Source organism: Geotrypetes seraphini, chromosome 11, assembly GCF_902459505.1.
Source record: "Geotrypetes seraphini chromosome 11, aGeoSer1.1, whole genome shotgun sequence".
Classification (NCBI taxonomy): domain Eukaryota; kingdom Metazoa; phylum Chordata; class Amphibia; order Gymnophiona; family Dermophiidae; genus Geotrypetes; species Geotrypetes seraphini.
In genome coordinates this window covers 118,705,044-118,721,520 of record NC_047094.1, presented here as the reverse complement: position 1 = coordinate 118,721,520, position 16,477 = coordinate 118,705,044, and the positions used below count along the sequence as shown (strand labels likewise).

General features: G+C 43.1%; 1 protein-coding gene across 1 annotated transcript in view; it reads right to left on the bottom strand.

The window, feature by feature from the left end:
• Nucleotides 1–16,477, bottom strand: part of LOC117368873 (lysosomal protective protein-like) — a 53,916-nt gene that overhangs the window by 10,852 nt on the left and 26,587 nt on the right. The window contains exon 10 of the mRNA XM_033962618.1: nucleotides 1,822–1,970. Within this exon, the coding sequence (XP_033818509.1) occupies nucleotides 1,822–1,970 (149 nt within the window). The remainder of the gene's footprint in view (nucleotides 1–1,821; nucleotides 1,971–16,477) is intronic.

Here is a 16,477-nt window from a genome sequence, read left to right as displayed (position 1 = left end):
CGGGAACGGGGATGACGGGAATCCCGCGGGACCCGCGGGGATCCCGCGGGTTCCCCCTTTGGGTCACGGGGATCCCGTGGGGACGCCCCCTAGGGTCGCGGGGATCCCGTGGGGACGCCTCCGAGGGTCGCGGGGTTCCTGCAGGGTTGGATCGCAGCGGGGTTGGTCGAGCCGCGAGGGTAGTCTCCTTCTCCTTACCTGCCCTGTCGCAGCACACAGCCGAACGGAAATCTTCCCGATGTCAGCGCTGACGTCGGAGGGAGGGCTTAAGCAAAGCCCTCCCTTCCTCCGACGTCAGCGCTGACATCAGGAAGACTTCCGGTCGGCTGTGTGCGGCAGGGCAGGTAGGAAGAAGGCAATGGCGTACGAAAGAGGGGGGAGGGGGCGGACCGCCCCGGAGAATGTGCACAGCCGGTCAGATCCCCCGATCGACCGACAACAGGCCCGGCCGACAAATCTCCCTGCCCTGTAGCCGCGAATCTAAATTACCTCTTACAGCAGCTTCACTACTCCAGCTGCTGTAAGAAGGTAATTTAGATTCGCGGCTACAGGACAGGGAGATTTGTCCGACCGGGCCTGTTCTGTTGTCGGTCGGGTGCAAAAGCGCCACAAAGGTGGAGGCAGGGAGGGAGGAAAGGTGGAGTGGAGAAGAAAAGACGCTTAAGGGGGGAGAAGGCCGCTGAAAGTACTGGGGAAGACAAAGGGGTGGAAAAGAACGCTGAAAGGACATGGGGTAAACGGGAGGAAGGGGGGGGGGAAGGACCCTGAAAGCACTGGGGAAGACAAAGGGGTGGAGAATGCCACTGAAAGGACATGGGGAAAACAGGGGTGGAGAAGGCCGCTGAAAGGACATGGGGTAAACGGGAGGAAGGGGGGGGAAGGACCCTGAAAGCACTGGGGAAGACAAAGGGGTGGAGAATGCCACTGAAAGGACATGGGGAAGACAGAGGGGGGAGAAGGCCGCTGAAAGGACATGGGGAAGGCAGAGAAGGATGCTGCCTGACAGGACATGGGGAAGATGGTGGGGGAGAAGGACACTGAAAGGAAATGGGGAAGAGGGAATGGGAAGAAGACGCTGGCAGGGAAGAAGACAGAGGTGCCAGACTATGGGGGGAGCGGAGGGAAAAAGATGGGTGCCAGACCAATTTGGGAGGGGGGAGAAAGGGAGAGGCACAGTAACAGAGCAAATGGAAGACACAGAGAGAAGAGAGACAGTGGATGGAAGGAATTGAATGAGAACATGAAGAAAGCAGAAACCAGGCAATAAAGGTAGGAAAAAAATTATTATTATTATTTTTTTTTTTGCTTAAAGATAAAGTAGTATATTAGTTGTGTTGATAAAAATTTATAAACATTAGAGGCTCTGGTAGAAACCCATTTACAAAGTATGTATTCTTCCCAATTAATATTTCCAAATTAATAAAGTCTTTTTGCTTATTTTTAAATGGGTTTCTACCAGAGCCTTTAATTCAGTAGCATAATTAAATGAAATAACTATTTCTGTAGTTTATAGGGACAGGTGGGGACGTAGGGGATTCCTCGCGGGGACGGGTGGGGACGGAGGGATTCCTCGCGGGGACGGGTGGGAGTCCTCACGGGGACGGGTGGGGACGGGTGGGACTTTGGCGGGGACGGGTGGGGACGGGTGGGATTTCTGTCCCCGCACAACTCTCTAGCCCAGAGTTTACTGTGCCGCCAGTGGAGGGCGCTGGAACAGGAGAGGCACGGGTGCTGGCTAAATCTTGCTATGGCATACTATAGTTTGCGATACATCACTCTATGGTACTCTTTTTATATGGCGACTGTGCAGATTCTTCTTACTTGCAAACCTCCCACTTTTGAACCTCTTCAGGAATATGCAGGGCTTTCCTCACTTGAGGGTTATTCAGGAAGGTAGAGGTGGATGTGCTGTTAAGGCATGGGACCCCTTTGTAGCTGGGGTTCTGGAACTTTGCTGTGCGGTGTCGATTCTGTGGATGAAGACTAAAGAGACTTAGTGTGGAGCAGGTCCATATTTCAATGCATCGGACTGACAGAGGTTTCACTCTGCAACTCCCCAGAGAGTTTGTCAGATTTGGAAATAACACTGGCCAACACTTATTTTGTTACCTCAAATGTTATACCTTTTTCTGGGTACATTTGACCTGCTGATTCCCAAAAAATGGTACCAGTTTTCTCCTATCAGCTCTAGTTTTTGAGATACAGAACATGTGCCAGGACATTTTAATGTAGTGTTTAAATTAATATCTTTTAAGCATGAAGGAAACACATTAAAAATTAAGAGTCAAATTCTATAAACGGCATCCCAATTGTAGGCAGCCAACTTCTGCATAACCAGCCAATCGGGATGCATGTTTTTTAAAAAAAATGTAGAGGCAGGCCACTACATTGGAGGCACACAAGCCCACCTAAGCTTGCCTAAGGCTAGGCGTAGGCATGGTTTGGCCCAGAAGTAGCCTTAGACGGGCCTAGGCCCGCAGTAGACGCAGCCGCTGAGCTTATCGCGGCAAGGGATCTCCCTGCCGTGATATGTTTAGCGGCTACAGCTGCCTGTCCCCCCCCCCATGCATTGCTAGCAACAGGGATGCCCAATCCCTCCTACCCAGTGCCCCCAAACCTCCCCCGAATGATCACGGCAGGAAGGATGCCCAGTCCCTCCTGCCCGGCACCCCCAAACTTCCCCCTGAATGATCGCGGCAGGAGGGATGCCCAGTCCCTTCTGCCCGGCACCCCTGAATGATCAGGGCAGGAGGGATACCCAGTCCCTCCTGCCCAGCACCCCCGAACCCACCCCCAAACAATTGCGGCAGGAGGGCTGCCCAGTCCCTCCTGCCAACACCCCATCCCCACTATGACTTCCCCCTAACCCCACCCGGACCCCCCACCCCCACCAGGACTCCCCCCCAGACCCCACCAACCTGGTTTCACTGGCTGAAAAGGATGGCTCCTGTCTGCGTCCGGCTTTCTGGAGCTGGGGCTGGAGGCAGAACAGGATGGGGTTGAAGGCAGAATAGGGTGGGGTCAAAAATATAGTAACCCTACACTGGGATCTTGGTGCGGGACTGAGGAGGAAGACAGGTGAGCTACCGACACTGGTGCCTGGACAGAATTCCCCTAAGAATAGATCTCAGAACACAGGTCCATGTGACAGGTCCATGTTTCGATTTTCCAAAAAAAAGTTACAAGGGGGGGGTGTTTCGATTTTCCAAAAAAAAGTTACAAGGGGGGGGGTGTTTCGATTTTCCAAAAAAAAGTTACAAGGGGGGGTGTTTCGATTTTCCAAAAAAAAGTTACAAGGGGGGGGGTGTTTCGATTTTCCAAAAAAAAGTTACAAGGGGGGGGTGTTTCGATTTTCCAAAAAAAAGTTACAAGGGGGGGGGTGTTTCGATTTTCCAAAAAAAAGTTACAAGGGGGGGGTGTTTCGATTTTCCAAAAAAAAGTTACAAGGGGGGGGGTGTTTCGATTTTCCAAAAAAAAGTTACAAGGGGGGGGTGTTTCGATTTTCCAAAAAAAAGTTACAAGGGGGGGGTGTTTCGATTTTCCAAAAAAAAGTTAAAAGGGGGGGGTGTTTCGATTTTCCAAAAAAAAGTTACAAGGGGGGGGTGTTTCGATTTTCCAAAAAAAAGTTACAAGGGGGGGGTGTTTCGATTTTCCAAAAAAAAGTTACAAGGGGGGGTGTTTCGATTTTCCAAAAAAAAGTTACAAGGGGGGGGTGTTTCGATTTTCCAAAAAAAAGTTACAAGGGGGGGTGTTTCGATTTTCCAAAAAAAAGTTACAAGGGGGGGGTGTTTCGATTTTCCAAAAAAAAGTTACAAGGGGGGGTGTTTCGATTTTCCAAAAAAAAGTTACAAGGGGGGGGTGTTTCGATTTTCCAAAAAAAAGTTACAAGGGGGGGGTGTTTCGATTTTCCAAAAAAAAGTTACAAGGGGGGGGTGTTTCGATTTTCCAAAAAAAAGTTACAAGGGGGGGGTGTTTCGATTTTCCAAAAAAAAGTTACAAGGGGGGGTGTTTCGATTTTCCAAAAAAAAGTTACAAGGGGGGGTGTTTCGATTTTCCAAAAAAAAGTTACAAGGGGGGGGTGTTTCGATTTTCCAAAAAAAAGTTACAAGGGGGGGTGTTTCGATTTTCCAAAAAAAAGTTACAAGGGAGGGGTGTTTCGATTTTCCAAAAAAAAGTTACAAGGGGGGGGTGTTTCGATTTTCCAAAAAAAAGTTACAAGGGGGGAGTGTTTCGATTTTCCAAAAAAAAGTTACAAGGGGGGGGTGTTTCGATTTTCCAAAAAAAAGTTACAAGGGGGGGGTGTTTCGATTTTCCAAAAAAAAGTTACAAGGGGGGGGTGTTTCGATTTTCCAAAAAAAAGTTACAAGGGGGGGGTGTTTCGATTTTCCAAAAAAAAGTTACAAGGGGGGGGTGTTTCGATTTTCCAAAAAAAAGTTACAAGGGGGGGGTGTTTCGATTTTCCAAAAAAAAGTTACAAGGGGGGGTGTTTCGATTTTCCAAAAAAAAGTTACAAGGGGGGGTGTTTCGATTTTCCAAAAAAAAGTTACAAGGGGGGGGTGTTTCGATTTTCCAAAAAAAAGTTACAAGGGGGGGTGTTTCGATTTTCCAAAAAAAAGTTACAAGGGGGGGGGGTTTCGATTTTCCAAAAAAAAGTTACAAGGGGGGGGTGTTTCGATTTTCCAAAAAAAAGTTACAAGGGGGGGGTGTTTCGATTTTCCAAAAAAAAGTTACAAGGGGGGGGTGTTTCGATTTTCCAAAAAAAAGTTACAAGGGGGGGGTGTTTCGATTTTCCAAAAAAAAGTTACAAGGGGGGGGTGTTTCGATTTTCCAAAAAAAAGTTACAAGGGGGGGGTGTTTCGATTTTCCAAAAAAAAGTTACAAGGGGGGGGTGTTTCGATTTTCCAAAAAAAAGTTACAAGGGGGGGTGTTTCGATTTTCCAAAAAAAAGTTACAAGGGGGGGGTGTTTCGATTTTCCAAAAAAAAGTTACAAGGGGGGGGTGTTTCGATTTTCCAAAAAAAAGTTACAAGGGGGGGGTGTTTCGATTTTCCAAAAAAAAGTTACAAGGGGGGAGTGTTTCGATTTTCCAAAAAAAAGTTACAAGGGGGGGGTGTTTCGATTTTCCAAAAAAAAGTTACAAGGGGGGGGTGTTTCGATTTTCCAAAAAAAAGTTACAAGGGGGGGGTGTTTCGATTTTCCAAAAAAAAGTTACAAGGGGGGGGTGTTTCGATTTTCCAAAAAAAAGTTACAAGGGGGGGGTGTTTCGATTTTCCAAAAAAAAGTTACAAGGGGGGGTGTTTCGATTTTCCAAAAAAAAGTTACAAGGGGGGGGTGTTTCGATTTTCCAAAAAAAAGTTACAAGGGGGGGGTGTTTCGATTTTCCAAAAAAAAGTTACAAGGGGGGGGTGTTTCGATTTTCCAAAAAAAAGTTACAAGGGGGTGGTGTTTCGATTTTCCAAAAAAAAGTTACAAGGGGGGGGTGTTTCGATTTTCCAAAAAAAAGTTACAAGGGGGGGGTGTTTCGATTTTCCAAAAAAAAGTTACAAGGGGGGGGTGTTTCGATTTTCCAAAAAAAAGTTACAAGGGGGGGGTGTTTCGATTTTCCAAAAAAAAGTTACAGGGGGGGGTGTTTCGATTTTCCAAAAAAAAGTTACAAGGGGGGGGTGTTTCGATTTTCCAAAAAAAAGTTACAAGGGGGGGGTGTTTCGATTTTCCAAAAAAAAGTTACAAGGGGGGGGTGTTTCGATTTTCCAAAAAAAAGTTACAAGGGGGGGGTGTTTCGATTTTCCAAAAAAAAGTTACAAGGGGGGGGTGTTTCGATTTTCCAAAAAAAAGTTACAAGGGGGGGGTGTTTCGATTTTCCAAAAAAAAGTTACAAGGGGGGGGTGTTTCGATTTTCCAAAAAAAAGTTACAAGGGGGGGGTGTTTCGATTTTCCAAAAAAAAGTTACAAGGGGGGGGTGTTTCGATTTTCCAAAAAAAAGTTACAAGGGGGGGGTGTTTCGATTTTCCAAAAAAAAGTTACAAGGGGGGGGTGTTTCGATTTTCCAAAAAAAAGTTACAAGGGGGGGGTGTTTCGATTTTCCAAAAAAAAGTTACAAGGGGGGGGGTGTTTCGATTTTCCAAAAAAAAGTTACAAGGGGGGGGTGTTTCGATTTTCCAAAAAAAAGTTACAAGGGGGGGGTGTTTCGATTTTCCAAAAAAAAGTTACAAGGGGGGGGGGTTTCGATTTTCCAAAAAAAAGTTACAAGGGGGGGGTGTTTCGATTTTCCAAAAAAAAGTTACAAGGGGGGGGTGTTTCGATTTTCCAAAAAAAAGTTACAAGGGGGGGGTGTTTCGATTTTCCAAAAAAAAGTTACAAGGGGGGGGTGTTTCGATTTTCCAAAAAAAAGTTACAAGGGGGGGGTGTTTCGATTTTCCAAAAAAAAGTTACAAGGGGGGGGTGTTTCGATTTTCCAAAAAAAAGTTACAAGGGGGGGGTGTTTCGATTTTCCAAAAAAAAGTTACAAGGGGGGGGTGTTTCGATTTTCCAAAAAAAAGTTACAAGGGGGGGGGTGTTTCGATTTTCCAAAAAAAAGTTACAAGGGGGGGGTGTTTCGATTTTCCAAAAAAAAAGTTACAAGGGGGGGGTGTTTCGATTTTCCAAAAAAAAGTTACAAGGGGGGGGTGTTTCGATTTTCCAAAAAAAAGTTACAAGGGGGGGGTGTTTCGATTTTCCAAAAAAAAGTTACAAGGGGGGGGGGTTTCGATTTTCCAAAAAAAAGTTACAAGGGGGGGGTGTTTCGATTTTCCAAAAAAAAGTTACAAGGGGGGGGTGTTTCGATTTTCCAAAAAAAAGTTACAAGGGGGGGGTGTTTCGATTTTCCAAAAAAAAGTTACAAGGGGGGGGTGTTTCGATTTTCCAAAAAAAAGTTACAAGGGGGGGGTGTTTCGATTTTCCAAAAAAAAGTTACAAGGGGGGGGTGTTTCGATTTTCCAAAAAAAAGTTACAAGGGGGGGGTGTTTCGATTTTCCAAAAAAAAGTTACAAGGGGGGGGTGTTTCGATTTTCCAAAAAAAAGTTACAAGGGGGGGGTGTTTCGATTTTCCAAAAAAAAGTTACAAGGGGGGGGTGTTTCGATTTTCCAAAAAAAAGTTACAAGGGGGGGGTGTTTCGATTTTCCAAAAAAAAGTTACAAGGGGGGGGTGTTTCGATTTTCCAAAAAAAAGTTACAAGGGGGGGGTGTTTCGATTTTCCAAAAAAAAGTTACAAGGGGGGGGTGTTTCGATTTTCCAAAAAAAAGTTACAAGGGGGGGGTGTTTCGATTTTCCAAAAAAAAGTTACAAGGGGGGGGGTGTTTCGATTTTCCAAAAAAAAGTTACAAGGGGGGGGTGTTTCGATTTTCCAAAAAAAAGTTACAAGGGGGGGGTGTTTCGATTTTCCAAAAAAAAGTTACAAGGGGGGGGTGTTTCGATTTTCCAAAAAAAAGTTACAAGGGGGGGGTGTTTCGATTTTCCAAAAAAAAGTTACAAGGGGGGGGTGTTTCGATTTTCCAAAAAAAAGTTACAAGGGGGGGGTGTTTCGATTTTCCAAAAAAAAGTTACAAGGGGGGGGTGTTTCGATTTTCCAAAAAAAAGTTACAAGGGGGGGGTGTTTCGATTTTCCAAAAAAAAGTTACAAGGGGGGGGTGTTTCGATTTTCCAAAAAAAAGTTACAAGGGGGGGGTGTTTCGATTTTCCAAAAAAAAGTTACAAGGGGGGGGTGTTTCGATTTTCCAAAAAAAAGTTACAAGGGGGGGGTGTTTCGATTTTCCAAAAAAAAGTTACAAGGGGGGGGTGTTTCGATTTTCCAAAAAAAAGTTACAAGGGGGGGGTGTTTCGATTTTCGAAAAAAAAGTTACAAGGGGGGGGTGTTTCGATTTTCCAAAAAAAAGTTACAAGGGGGGGGTGTTTCGATTTTCCAAAAAAAAGTTACAAGGGGGGGGTGTTTCGATTTTCCAAAAAAAAGTTACAAGGGGGGGGTGTTTCGATTTTCCAAAAAAAAGTTACAAGGGGGGGGTGTTTCGATTTTCCAAAAAAAAGTTACAAGGGGGGGGTGTTTCGATTTTCCAAAAAAAAGTTACAAGGGGGGGGTGTTTCGATTTTCCAAAAAAAAGTTACAAGGGGGGGGTGTTTCGATTTTCCAAAAAAAAGTTACAAGGGGGGGGTGTTTCGATTTTCCAAAAAAAAGTTACAGGGGGGGGGTGTTTCGATTTTCCAAAAAAAAGTTACAAGGGGGGGGTGTTTCGATTTTCCAAAAAAAAGTTACAAGGGGGGGGTGTTTCGATTTTCCAAAAAAAAGTTACAAGGGGGGGGTGTTTCGATTTTCCAAAAAAAAGTTACAAGGGGGGGGTGTTTCGATTTTCCAAAAAAAAAGTTACAAGGGGGGGGTGTTTCGATTTTCCAAAAAAAAGTTACAAGGGGGGGGTGTTTCGATTTTCCAAAAAAAAATTACAAGGGGGGGGTGTTTCGATTTTCCAAAAAAAAGTTACAAGGGGGGGGTGTTTCGATTTTCCAAAAAAAAGTTACAAGGGGGGGGTGTTTCGATTTTCCAAAAAAAAGTTACAAGGGGGGGGTGTTTCGATTTTCCAAAAAAAAGTTACAAGGGGGGGGTGTTTCGATTTTCCAAAAAAAAGTTACAAGGGGGGGGTGTTTCGATTTTCCAAAAAAAAGTTACAAGGGGGGGGTGTTTCGATTTTCCAAAAAAAAGTTACAAGGGGGGGGTGTTTCGATTTTCCAAAAAAAAGTTACAAGGGGGGGGTGTTTCGATTTTCCAAAAAAAAGTTACAAGGGGGGGGTGTTTCGATTTTCCAAAAAAAAGTTACAAGGGGGGGGTGTTTCGATTTTCCAAAAAAAAGTTACAAGGGGGGGGTGTTTCGATTTTCCAAAAAAAAGTTACAAGGGGGGGGTGTTTCGATTTTCCAAAAAAAAGTTACAAGGGGGGGGTGTTTCGATTTTCCAAAAAAAAGTTACAAGGGGGGGGTGTTTCGATTTTCAAAAAAAAAGTTACAAGGGGGGGGTGTTTCGATTTTCCAAAAAAAAGTTACAAGGGGGGGGTGTTTCGATTTTCCAAAAAAAAGTTACAAGGGGGGGGTGTTTCGATTTTCCAAAAAAAAGTTACAAGGGGGGGGTGTTTCGATTTTCCAAAAAAAAGTTACAAGGGGGGGGTGTTTCGATTTTCCAAAAAAAAGTTACAAGGGGGGGGTGTTTCGATTTTCCAAAAAAAAGTTACAAGGGGGGGGGTGTTTCGATTTTCCAAAAAAAAGTTACAAGGGGGGGGTGTTTCGATTTTCCAAAAAAAAGTTACAAGGGGGGGGGGTTTCGATTTTCCAAAAAAAAGTTACAAGGGGGGGGTGTTTCGATTTTCCAAAAAAAAGTTACAAGGGGGGGGGGTTTCGATTTTCCAAAAAAAAGTTACAAGGGGGGGGTGTTTCGATTTTCCAAAAAAAAGTTACAAGGGGGGGGTGTTTCGATTTTCCAAAAAAAAGTTACAAGGGGGGGGTGTTTCGATTTTCCAAAAAAAAGTTACAAGGGGGGGGTGTTTCGATTTTCCAAAAAAAAGTTACAAGGGGGGGGTGTTTCGATTTTCCAAAAAAAAGTTACAAGGGGGGGGTGTTTCGATTTTCCAAAAAAAAGTTACAAGGGGGGGGTGTTTCGATTTTCCAAAAAAAAGTTACAAGGGGGGGGTGTTTCGATTTTCCAAAAAAAAGTTACAAGGGGGGGGTGTTTCGATTTTCCAAAAAAAAGTTACAAGGGGGGGGGTGTTTCGATTTTCCAAAAAAAAGTTACAAGGGGGGGGTGTTTCGATTTTCCAAAAAAAAGTTACAAGGGGGGGGGGTTTCGATTTTCCAAAAAAAAGTTACAAGGGGGGGGTGTTTCGATTTTCCAAAAAAAAGTTACAAGGGGGGGGGGTTTCGATTTTCCAAAAAAAAGTTACAAGGGGGGGGTGTTTCGATTTTCCAAAAAAAAGTTACAAGGGGGGGGTGTTTCGATTTTCCAAAAAAAAGTTACAAGGGGGGGGTGTTTCGATTTTCCAAAAAAAAGTTACAAGGGGGGGGTGTTTCGATTTTCCAAAAAAAAGTTACAAGGGGGGGGTGTTTCGATTTTCCAAAAAAAAGTTACAAGGGGGGGGTGTTTCGATTTTCCAAAAAAAAGTTACAAGGGGGGGGTGTTTCGATTTTCCAAAAAAAAGTTACAAGGGGGGGGTGTTTCGATTTTCCAAAAAAAAGTTACAAGGGGGGGGTGTTTCGATTTTCCAAAAAAAAGTTACAAGGGGGGGGTGTTTCGATTTTCCAAAAAAAAGTTACAAGGGGGGGGTGTTTCGATTTTCCAAAAAAAAGTTACAAGGGGGGGGTGTTTCGATTTTCCAAAAAAAAGTTACAAGGGGGGGGTGTTTCGATTTTCCAAAAAAAAGTTACAGGGGGGGGGTGTTTCGATTTTCCAAAAAAAAGTTACAGGGGGGGGGTGTTTCGATTTTCCAAAAAAAAGTTACAAGGGGGGGGTGTTTCGATTTTCCAAAAAAAAGTTACAAGGGGGGGGTGTTTCGATTTTCCAAAAAAAAGTTACAAGGGGGGGGTGTTTCGATTTTCCAAAAAAAAGTTACAAGGGGGGGGTGTTTCGATTTTCCAAAAAAAAGTTACAAGGGGGGGGTGTTTCGATTTTCCAAAAAAAAGTTACAAGGGGGGGGGGTTTCGATTTTCCAAAAAAAAGTTACAAGGGGGGGGTGTTTCGATTTTCCAAAAAAAAGTTACAAGGGGGGGGTGTTTCGATTTTCCAAAAAAAAGTTACAAGGGGGGGGTGTTTCGATTTTCCAAAAAAAAGTTACAAGGGGGGGGTGTTTCGATTTTCCAAAAAAAAGTTACAAGGGGGGGGTGTTTCGATTTTCCAAAAAAAAGTTACAAGGGGGGGGTGTTTCGATTTTCCAAAAAAAAGTTACAAGGGGGGGGTGTTTCGATTTTCCAAAAAAAAGTTACAAGGGGGGGGTGTTTCGATTTTCCAAAAAAAAGTTACAAGGGGGGGGTGTTTCGATTTTCCAAAAAAAAGTTACAAGGGGGGGGTGTTTCGATTTTCCAAAAAAAAGTTACAAGGGGGGGGTGTTTCGATTTTCCAAAAAAAAGTTACAAGGGGGGGGTGTTTCGATTTTCCAAAAAAAAGTTACAAGGGGGGGGTGTTTCGATTTTCCAAAAAAAAGTTACAAGGGGGGGGTGTTTCGATTTTCCAAAAAAAAGTTACAAGGGGGGGGTGTTTCGATTTTCCAAAAAAAAGTTACAAGGGGGGGGTGTTTCGATTTTCCAAAAAAAAGTTACAAGGGGGGGGTGTTTCGATTTTCCAAAAAAAAGTTACAAGGGGGGGGTGTTTCGATTTTCCAAAAAAAAGTTACAAGGGGGGGGTGTTTCGATTTTCCAAAAAAAAGTTACAAGGGGGGGGTGTTTCGATTTTCCAAAAAAAAGTTACAAGGGGGGGGTGTTTCGATTTTCCAAAAAAAAGTTACAAGGGGGGGGTGTTTCGATTTTCCAAAAAAAAGTTACAAGGGGGGGGTGTTTCGATTTTCCAAAAAAAAGTTACAAGGGGGGGGTGTTTCGATTTTCCAAAAAAAAGTTACAAGGGGGGGGTGTTTCGATTTTCCAAAAAAAAGTTACAAGGGGGGGGTGTTTCGATTTTCCAAAAAAAAGTTACAAGGGGGGGGTGTTTCGATTTTCCAAAAAAAAGTTACAAGGGGGGGGTGTTTCGATTTTCCAAAAAAAAGTTACAAGGGGGGGGTGTTTCGATTTTCCAAAAAAAAGTTACAAGGGGGGGGTGTTTCGATTTTCCAAAAAAAAGTTACAAGGGGGGGGTGTTTCGATTTTCCAAAAAAAAGTTACAAGGGGGGGGTGTTTCGATTTTCCAAAAAAAAGTTACAAGGGGGGGGTGTTTCGATTTTCCAAAAAAAAGTTACAAGGGGGGGGTGTTTCGATTTTCCAAAAAAAAGTTACAAGGGGGGGGTGTTTCGATTTTCCAAAAAAAAGTTACAAGGGGGGGGTGTTTCGATTTTCCAAAAAAAAGTTACAAGGGGGGGGTGTTTCGATTTTCCAAAAAAAAGTTACAAGGGGGGGGTGTTTCGATTTTCCAAAAAAAAGTTACAAGGGGGGGGTGTTTCGATTTTCCAAAAAAAAGTTACAAGGGGGGGGTGTTTCGATTTTCCAAAAAAAAGTTACAAGGGGGGGGTGTTTCGATTTTCCAAAAAAAAGTTACAAGGGGGGGGTGTTTCGATTTTCCAAAAAAAAGTTACAAGGGGGGGGTGTTTCGATTTTCCAAAAAAAAGTTACAAGGGGGGGGTGTTTCGATTTTCCAAAAAAAAGTTACAAGGGGGGGGTGTTTCGATTTTCCAAAAAAAAGTTACAAGGGGGGGGTGTTTCGATTTTCCAAAAAAAAGTTACAAGGGGGGGGTGTTTCGATTTTCCAAAAAAAAGTTACAAGGGGGGGGTGTTTCGATTTTCCAAAAAAAAGTTACAAGGGGGGGGTGTTTCGATTTTCCAAAAAAAAGTTACAAGGGGGGGGTGTTTCGATTTTCCAAAAAAAAGTTACAAGGGGGGGGTGTTTCGATTTTCCAAAAAAAAGTTACAAGGGGGGGGTGTTTCGATTTTCCAAAAAAAAGTTACAAGGGGGGGGTGTTTCGATTTTCCAAAAAAAAGTTACAAGGGGGGGGTGTTTCGATTTTCCAAAAAAAAGTTACAAGGGGGGGGTGTTTCGATTTTCCAAAAAAAAGTTACAAGGGGGGGGTGTTTCGATTTTCCAAAAAAAAGTTACAAGGGGGGGGTGTTTCGATTTTCCAAAAAAAAGTTACAAGGGGGGGGTGTTTCGATTTTCCAAAAAAAAGTTACAAGGGGGGGGGTGTTTCGATTTTCCAAAAAAAAGTTACAAGGGGGGGGTGTTTCGATTTTCCAAAAAAAAGTTACAAGGGGGGGGGGTTTCGATTTTCCAAAAAAAAGTTACAAGGGGGGGGGGTTTCGATTTTCCAAAAAAAAGTTACAAGGGGGGGGTGTTTGGATTTTCCAAAAAAAAGTTACAAGGGGGGGGTGTTTCGATTTTCCAAAAAAAAGTTACAAGGGGGGGGTGTTTCGATTTTCCAAAAAAAAGTTACAAGGGGGGGGTGTTTCGATTTTCCAAAAAAAAGTTACAAGGGGGGGGTGTTTCGATTTTCCAAAAAAAAGTTACAAGGGGGGGGTGTTTCGATTTTCCAAAAAAAAGTTACAAGGGGGGGGTGTTTCGATTTTCCAAAAAAAAGTTACAAGGGGGGGGTGTTTCGATTTTCCAAAAAAAAGTTACAAGGGGGGGGTGTTTCGATTTTCCAAAAAAAAGTTACAAGGGGGGGGTGTTTCGATTTTCCAAAAAAAAGTTACAAGGGGGGGGTGTTTCGATTTTCCAAAAAAAAGTTACAAGGGGGGGGTGTTTCGATTTTCCAAAAAAAAGTTACAAGGGGGGGGTGTTTCGATTTTCCAAAAAAAAGTTACAAGGGGGGGGTGTTTCGATTTTCCAAAAAAAAGTTACAAGGGGGGGGTGTTTCGATTTTCCAAAAAAAAGTTACAAGGGGGGGTGTTTCGATTTTCCAAAAAAAAGTTACAAGGGGGGGGTGTTTCGATTTTCCAAAAAAAAGTTACAAGGGGGGGGTGTTTCGATTTTCCAAAAAAAAGTTACAAGGGGGGGGTGTTTCGATTTTCCAAAAAAAAGTTACAAGGGGGGGGTGTTTCGATTTTCCAAAAAAAAGTTACAAGGGGGGGGTGTTTCGATTTTCCAAAAAAAAGTTACAAGGGGGGGGTGTTTCGATTTTCCAAAAAAAAGTTACAAGGGGGGGGTGTTTCGATTTTCCAAAAAAAAGTTACAAGGGGGGGGTGTTTCGATTTTCCAAAAAAAAGTTACAAGGGGGGGGTGTTTCGATTTTCCAAAAAAAAGTTACAAGGGGGGGGTGTTTCGATTTTCCAAAAAAAAGTTACAAGGGGGGGGTGTTTCGATTTTCCAAAAAAAAGTTACAAGGGGGGGGTGTTTCGATTTTCCAAAAAAAAGTTACAAGGGGGGGTGTTTCGATTTTCCAAAAAAAAGTTACAAGGGGGGGGGGTTTCGATTTTCCAAAAAAAAGTTACAAGGGGGGGGGGTTTCGATTTTCCAAAAAAAAGTTACAAGGGGGGGGTGTTTCGATTTTCCAAAAAAAAGTTACAAGGGGGGGGTGTTTCGATTTTCCAAAAAAAAGTTACAAGGGGGGGGTGTTTCGATTTTCCAAAAAAAAGTTACAAGGGGGGGGTGTTTCGATTTTCCAAAAAAAAGTTACAAGGGGGGGGTGTTTCGATTTTCCAAAAAAAAGTTACAAGGGGGGGGTGTTTCGATTTTCCAAAAAAAAGTTACAAGGGGGGGGTGTTTCGATTTTCCAAAAAAAAGTTACAAGGGGGGGGGTGTTTCGATTTTCCAAAAAAAAGTTACAAGGGGGGGGTGTTTCGATTTTCCAAAAAAAAGTTACAAGGGGGGGGGGTTTCGATTTTCCAAAAAAAAGTTACAAGGGGGGGGTGTTTCGATTTTCCAAAAAAAAGTTACAAGGGGGGGGTGTTTCGATTTTCCAAAAAAAAGTTACAAGGGGGGGGTGTTTCGATTTTCCAAAAAAAAGTTACAAGGGGGGGGTGTTTCGATTTTCCAAAAAAAAGTTACAAGGGGGGGGTGTTTCGATTTTCCAAAAAAAAGTTACAAGGGGGGGGGTGTTTCGATTTTCCAAAAAAAAGTTACAAGGGGGGGGTGTTTCGATTTTCCAAAAAAAAAGTTACAAGGGGGGGGTGTTTCGATTTTCCAAAAAAAAGTTACAAGGGGGGGGTGTTTCGATTTTCCAAAAAAAAGTTACAAGGGGGGGGTGTTTCGATTTTCCAAAAAAAAGTTACAAGGGGGGGGTGTTTCGATTTTCCAAAAAAAAGTTACAAGGGGGGGGTGTTTCGATTTTCCAAAAAAAAGTTACAAGGGGGGGGTGTTTCGATTTTCCAAAAAAAAGTTACAAGGGGGGGGTGTTTCGATTTTCCAAAAAAAAGTTACAAGGGGGGGGTGTTTCGATTTTCCAAAAAAAAGTTACAAGGGGGGGGTGTTTCGATTTTCCAAAAAAAAGTTACAAGGGGGGGGTGTTTCGATTTTCCAAAAAAAAGTTACAAGGGGGGGGGTGTTTCGATTTTCCAAAAAAAAGTTACAAGGGGGGGGTGTTTCGATTTTCCAAAAAAAAGTTACAAGGGGGGGGGTGTTTCGATTTTCCAAAAAAAAGTTACAAGGGGGGGGTGTTTCGATTTTCCAAAAAAAAGTTACAAGGGGGGGGGGTTTCGATTTTCCAAAAAAAAGTTACAAGGGGGGGGTGTTTCGATTTTCCAAAAAAAAGTTACAAGGGGGGGGGGTTTCGATTTTCCAAAAAAAAGTTACAAGGGGGGGGTGTTTCGATTTTCCAAAAAAAAGTTACAAGGGGGGGGTGTTTCGATTTTCCAAAAAAAAGTTACAAGGGGGGGGTGTTTCGATTTTCCAAAAAAAAGTTACAAGGGGGGGGTGTTTCGATTTTCCAAAAAAAAGTTACAAGGGGGGGGTGTTTCGATTTTCCAAAAAAAAGTTACAAGGGGGGGGTGTTTCGATTTTCCAAAAAAAAAGTTACAAGGGGGGGGTGTTTCGATTTTCCAAAAAAAAGTTACAAGGGGGGGGTGTTTCGATTTTCCAAAAAAAAAGTTACAAGGGGGGGTGTTTCGATTTTCCAAAAAAAGAAAAAAAAGTTACAAGGGGGGGGGTGTTTCGATTTTCCAAAAAAAAGTTACAAGGGGGGGGTGTTTCGATTTTCCAAAAAAAAGTTACAAGGGGGGGGTGTTTCGATTTTCCAAAAAAAAGTTACAAGGGGGGGTGTTTCGATTTTCCAAAAAAAAAGTTACAAGGGGGGGGGTGTTTCGATTTTCCAAAAAAAAGTTACAAGGGGGGGGTGTTTCGATTTTCCAAAAAAAAGTTACAAGGGGGGGGTGTTTCGATTTTCCAAAAAAAAGTTACAAGGGGGGGTGTTTCGATTTTCCAAAAAAAAGTTACAAGGGGGGGGTGTTTCGATTTTCCAAAAAAAAGTTACAAGGGGGGGGTGTTTCGATTTTCCAAAAAAAAGTTACAAGGGGGGGGTGTTTCGATTTTCCAAAAAAAAGTTACAAGGGGGGGGTGTTTCGATTTTCCAAAAAAAAGTTACAAGGGGGGGGTGTTTCGATTTTCCAAAAAAAAGTTACAAGGGGGGGGTGTTTCGATTTTCCAAAAAAAAGTTACAAGGGGGGGGTGTTTCGATTTTCCAAAAAAAAGTTACAAGGGGGGGGTGTTTCGATTTTCCAAAAAAAAGTTACAAGGGGGGGGGTGTTTCGATTTTCCAAAAAAAAGTTACAAGGGGGGGGTGTTTCGATTTTCCAAAAAAAAAGTTACAAGGGGGGGGTGTTTCGATTTTCCAAAAAAAAGT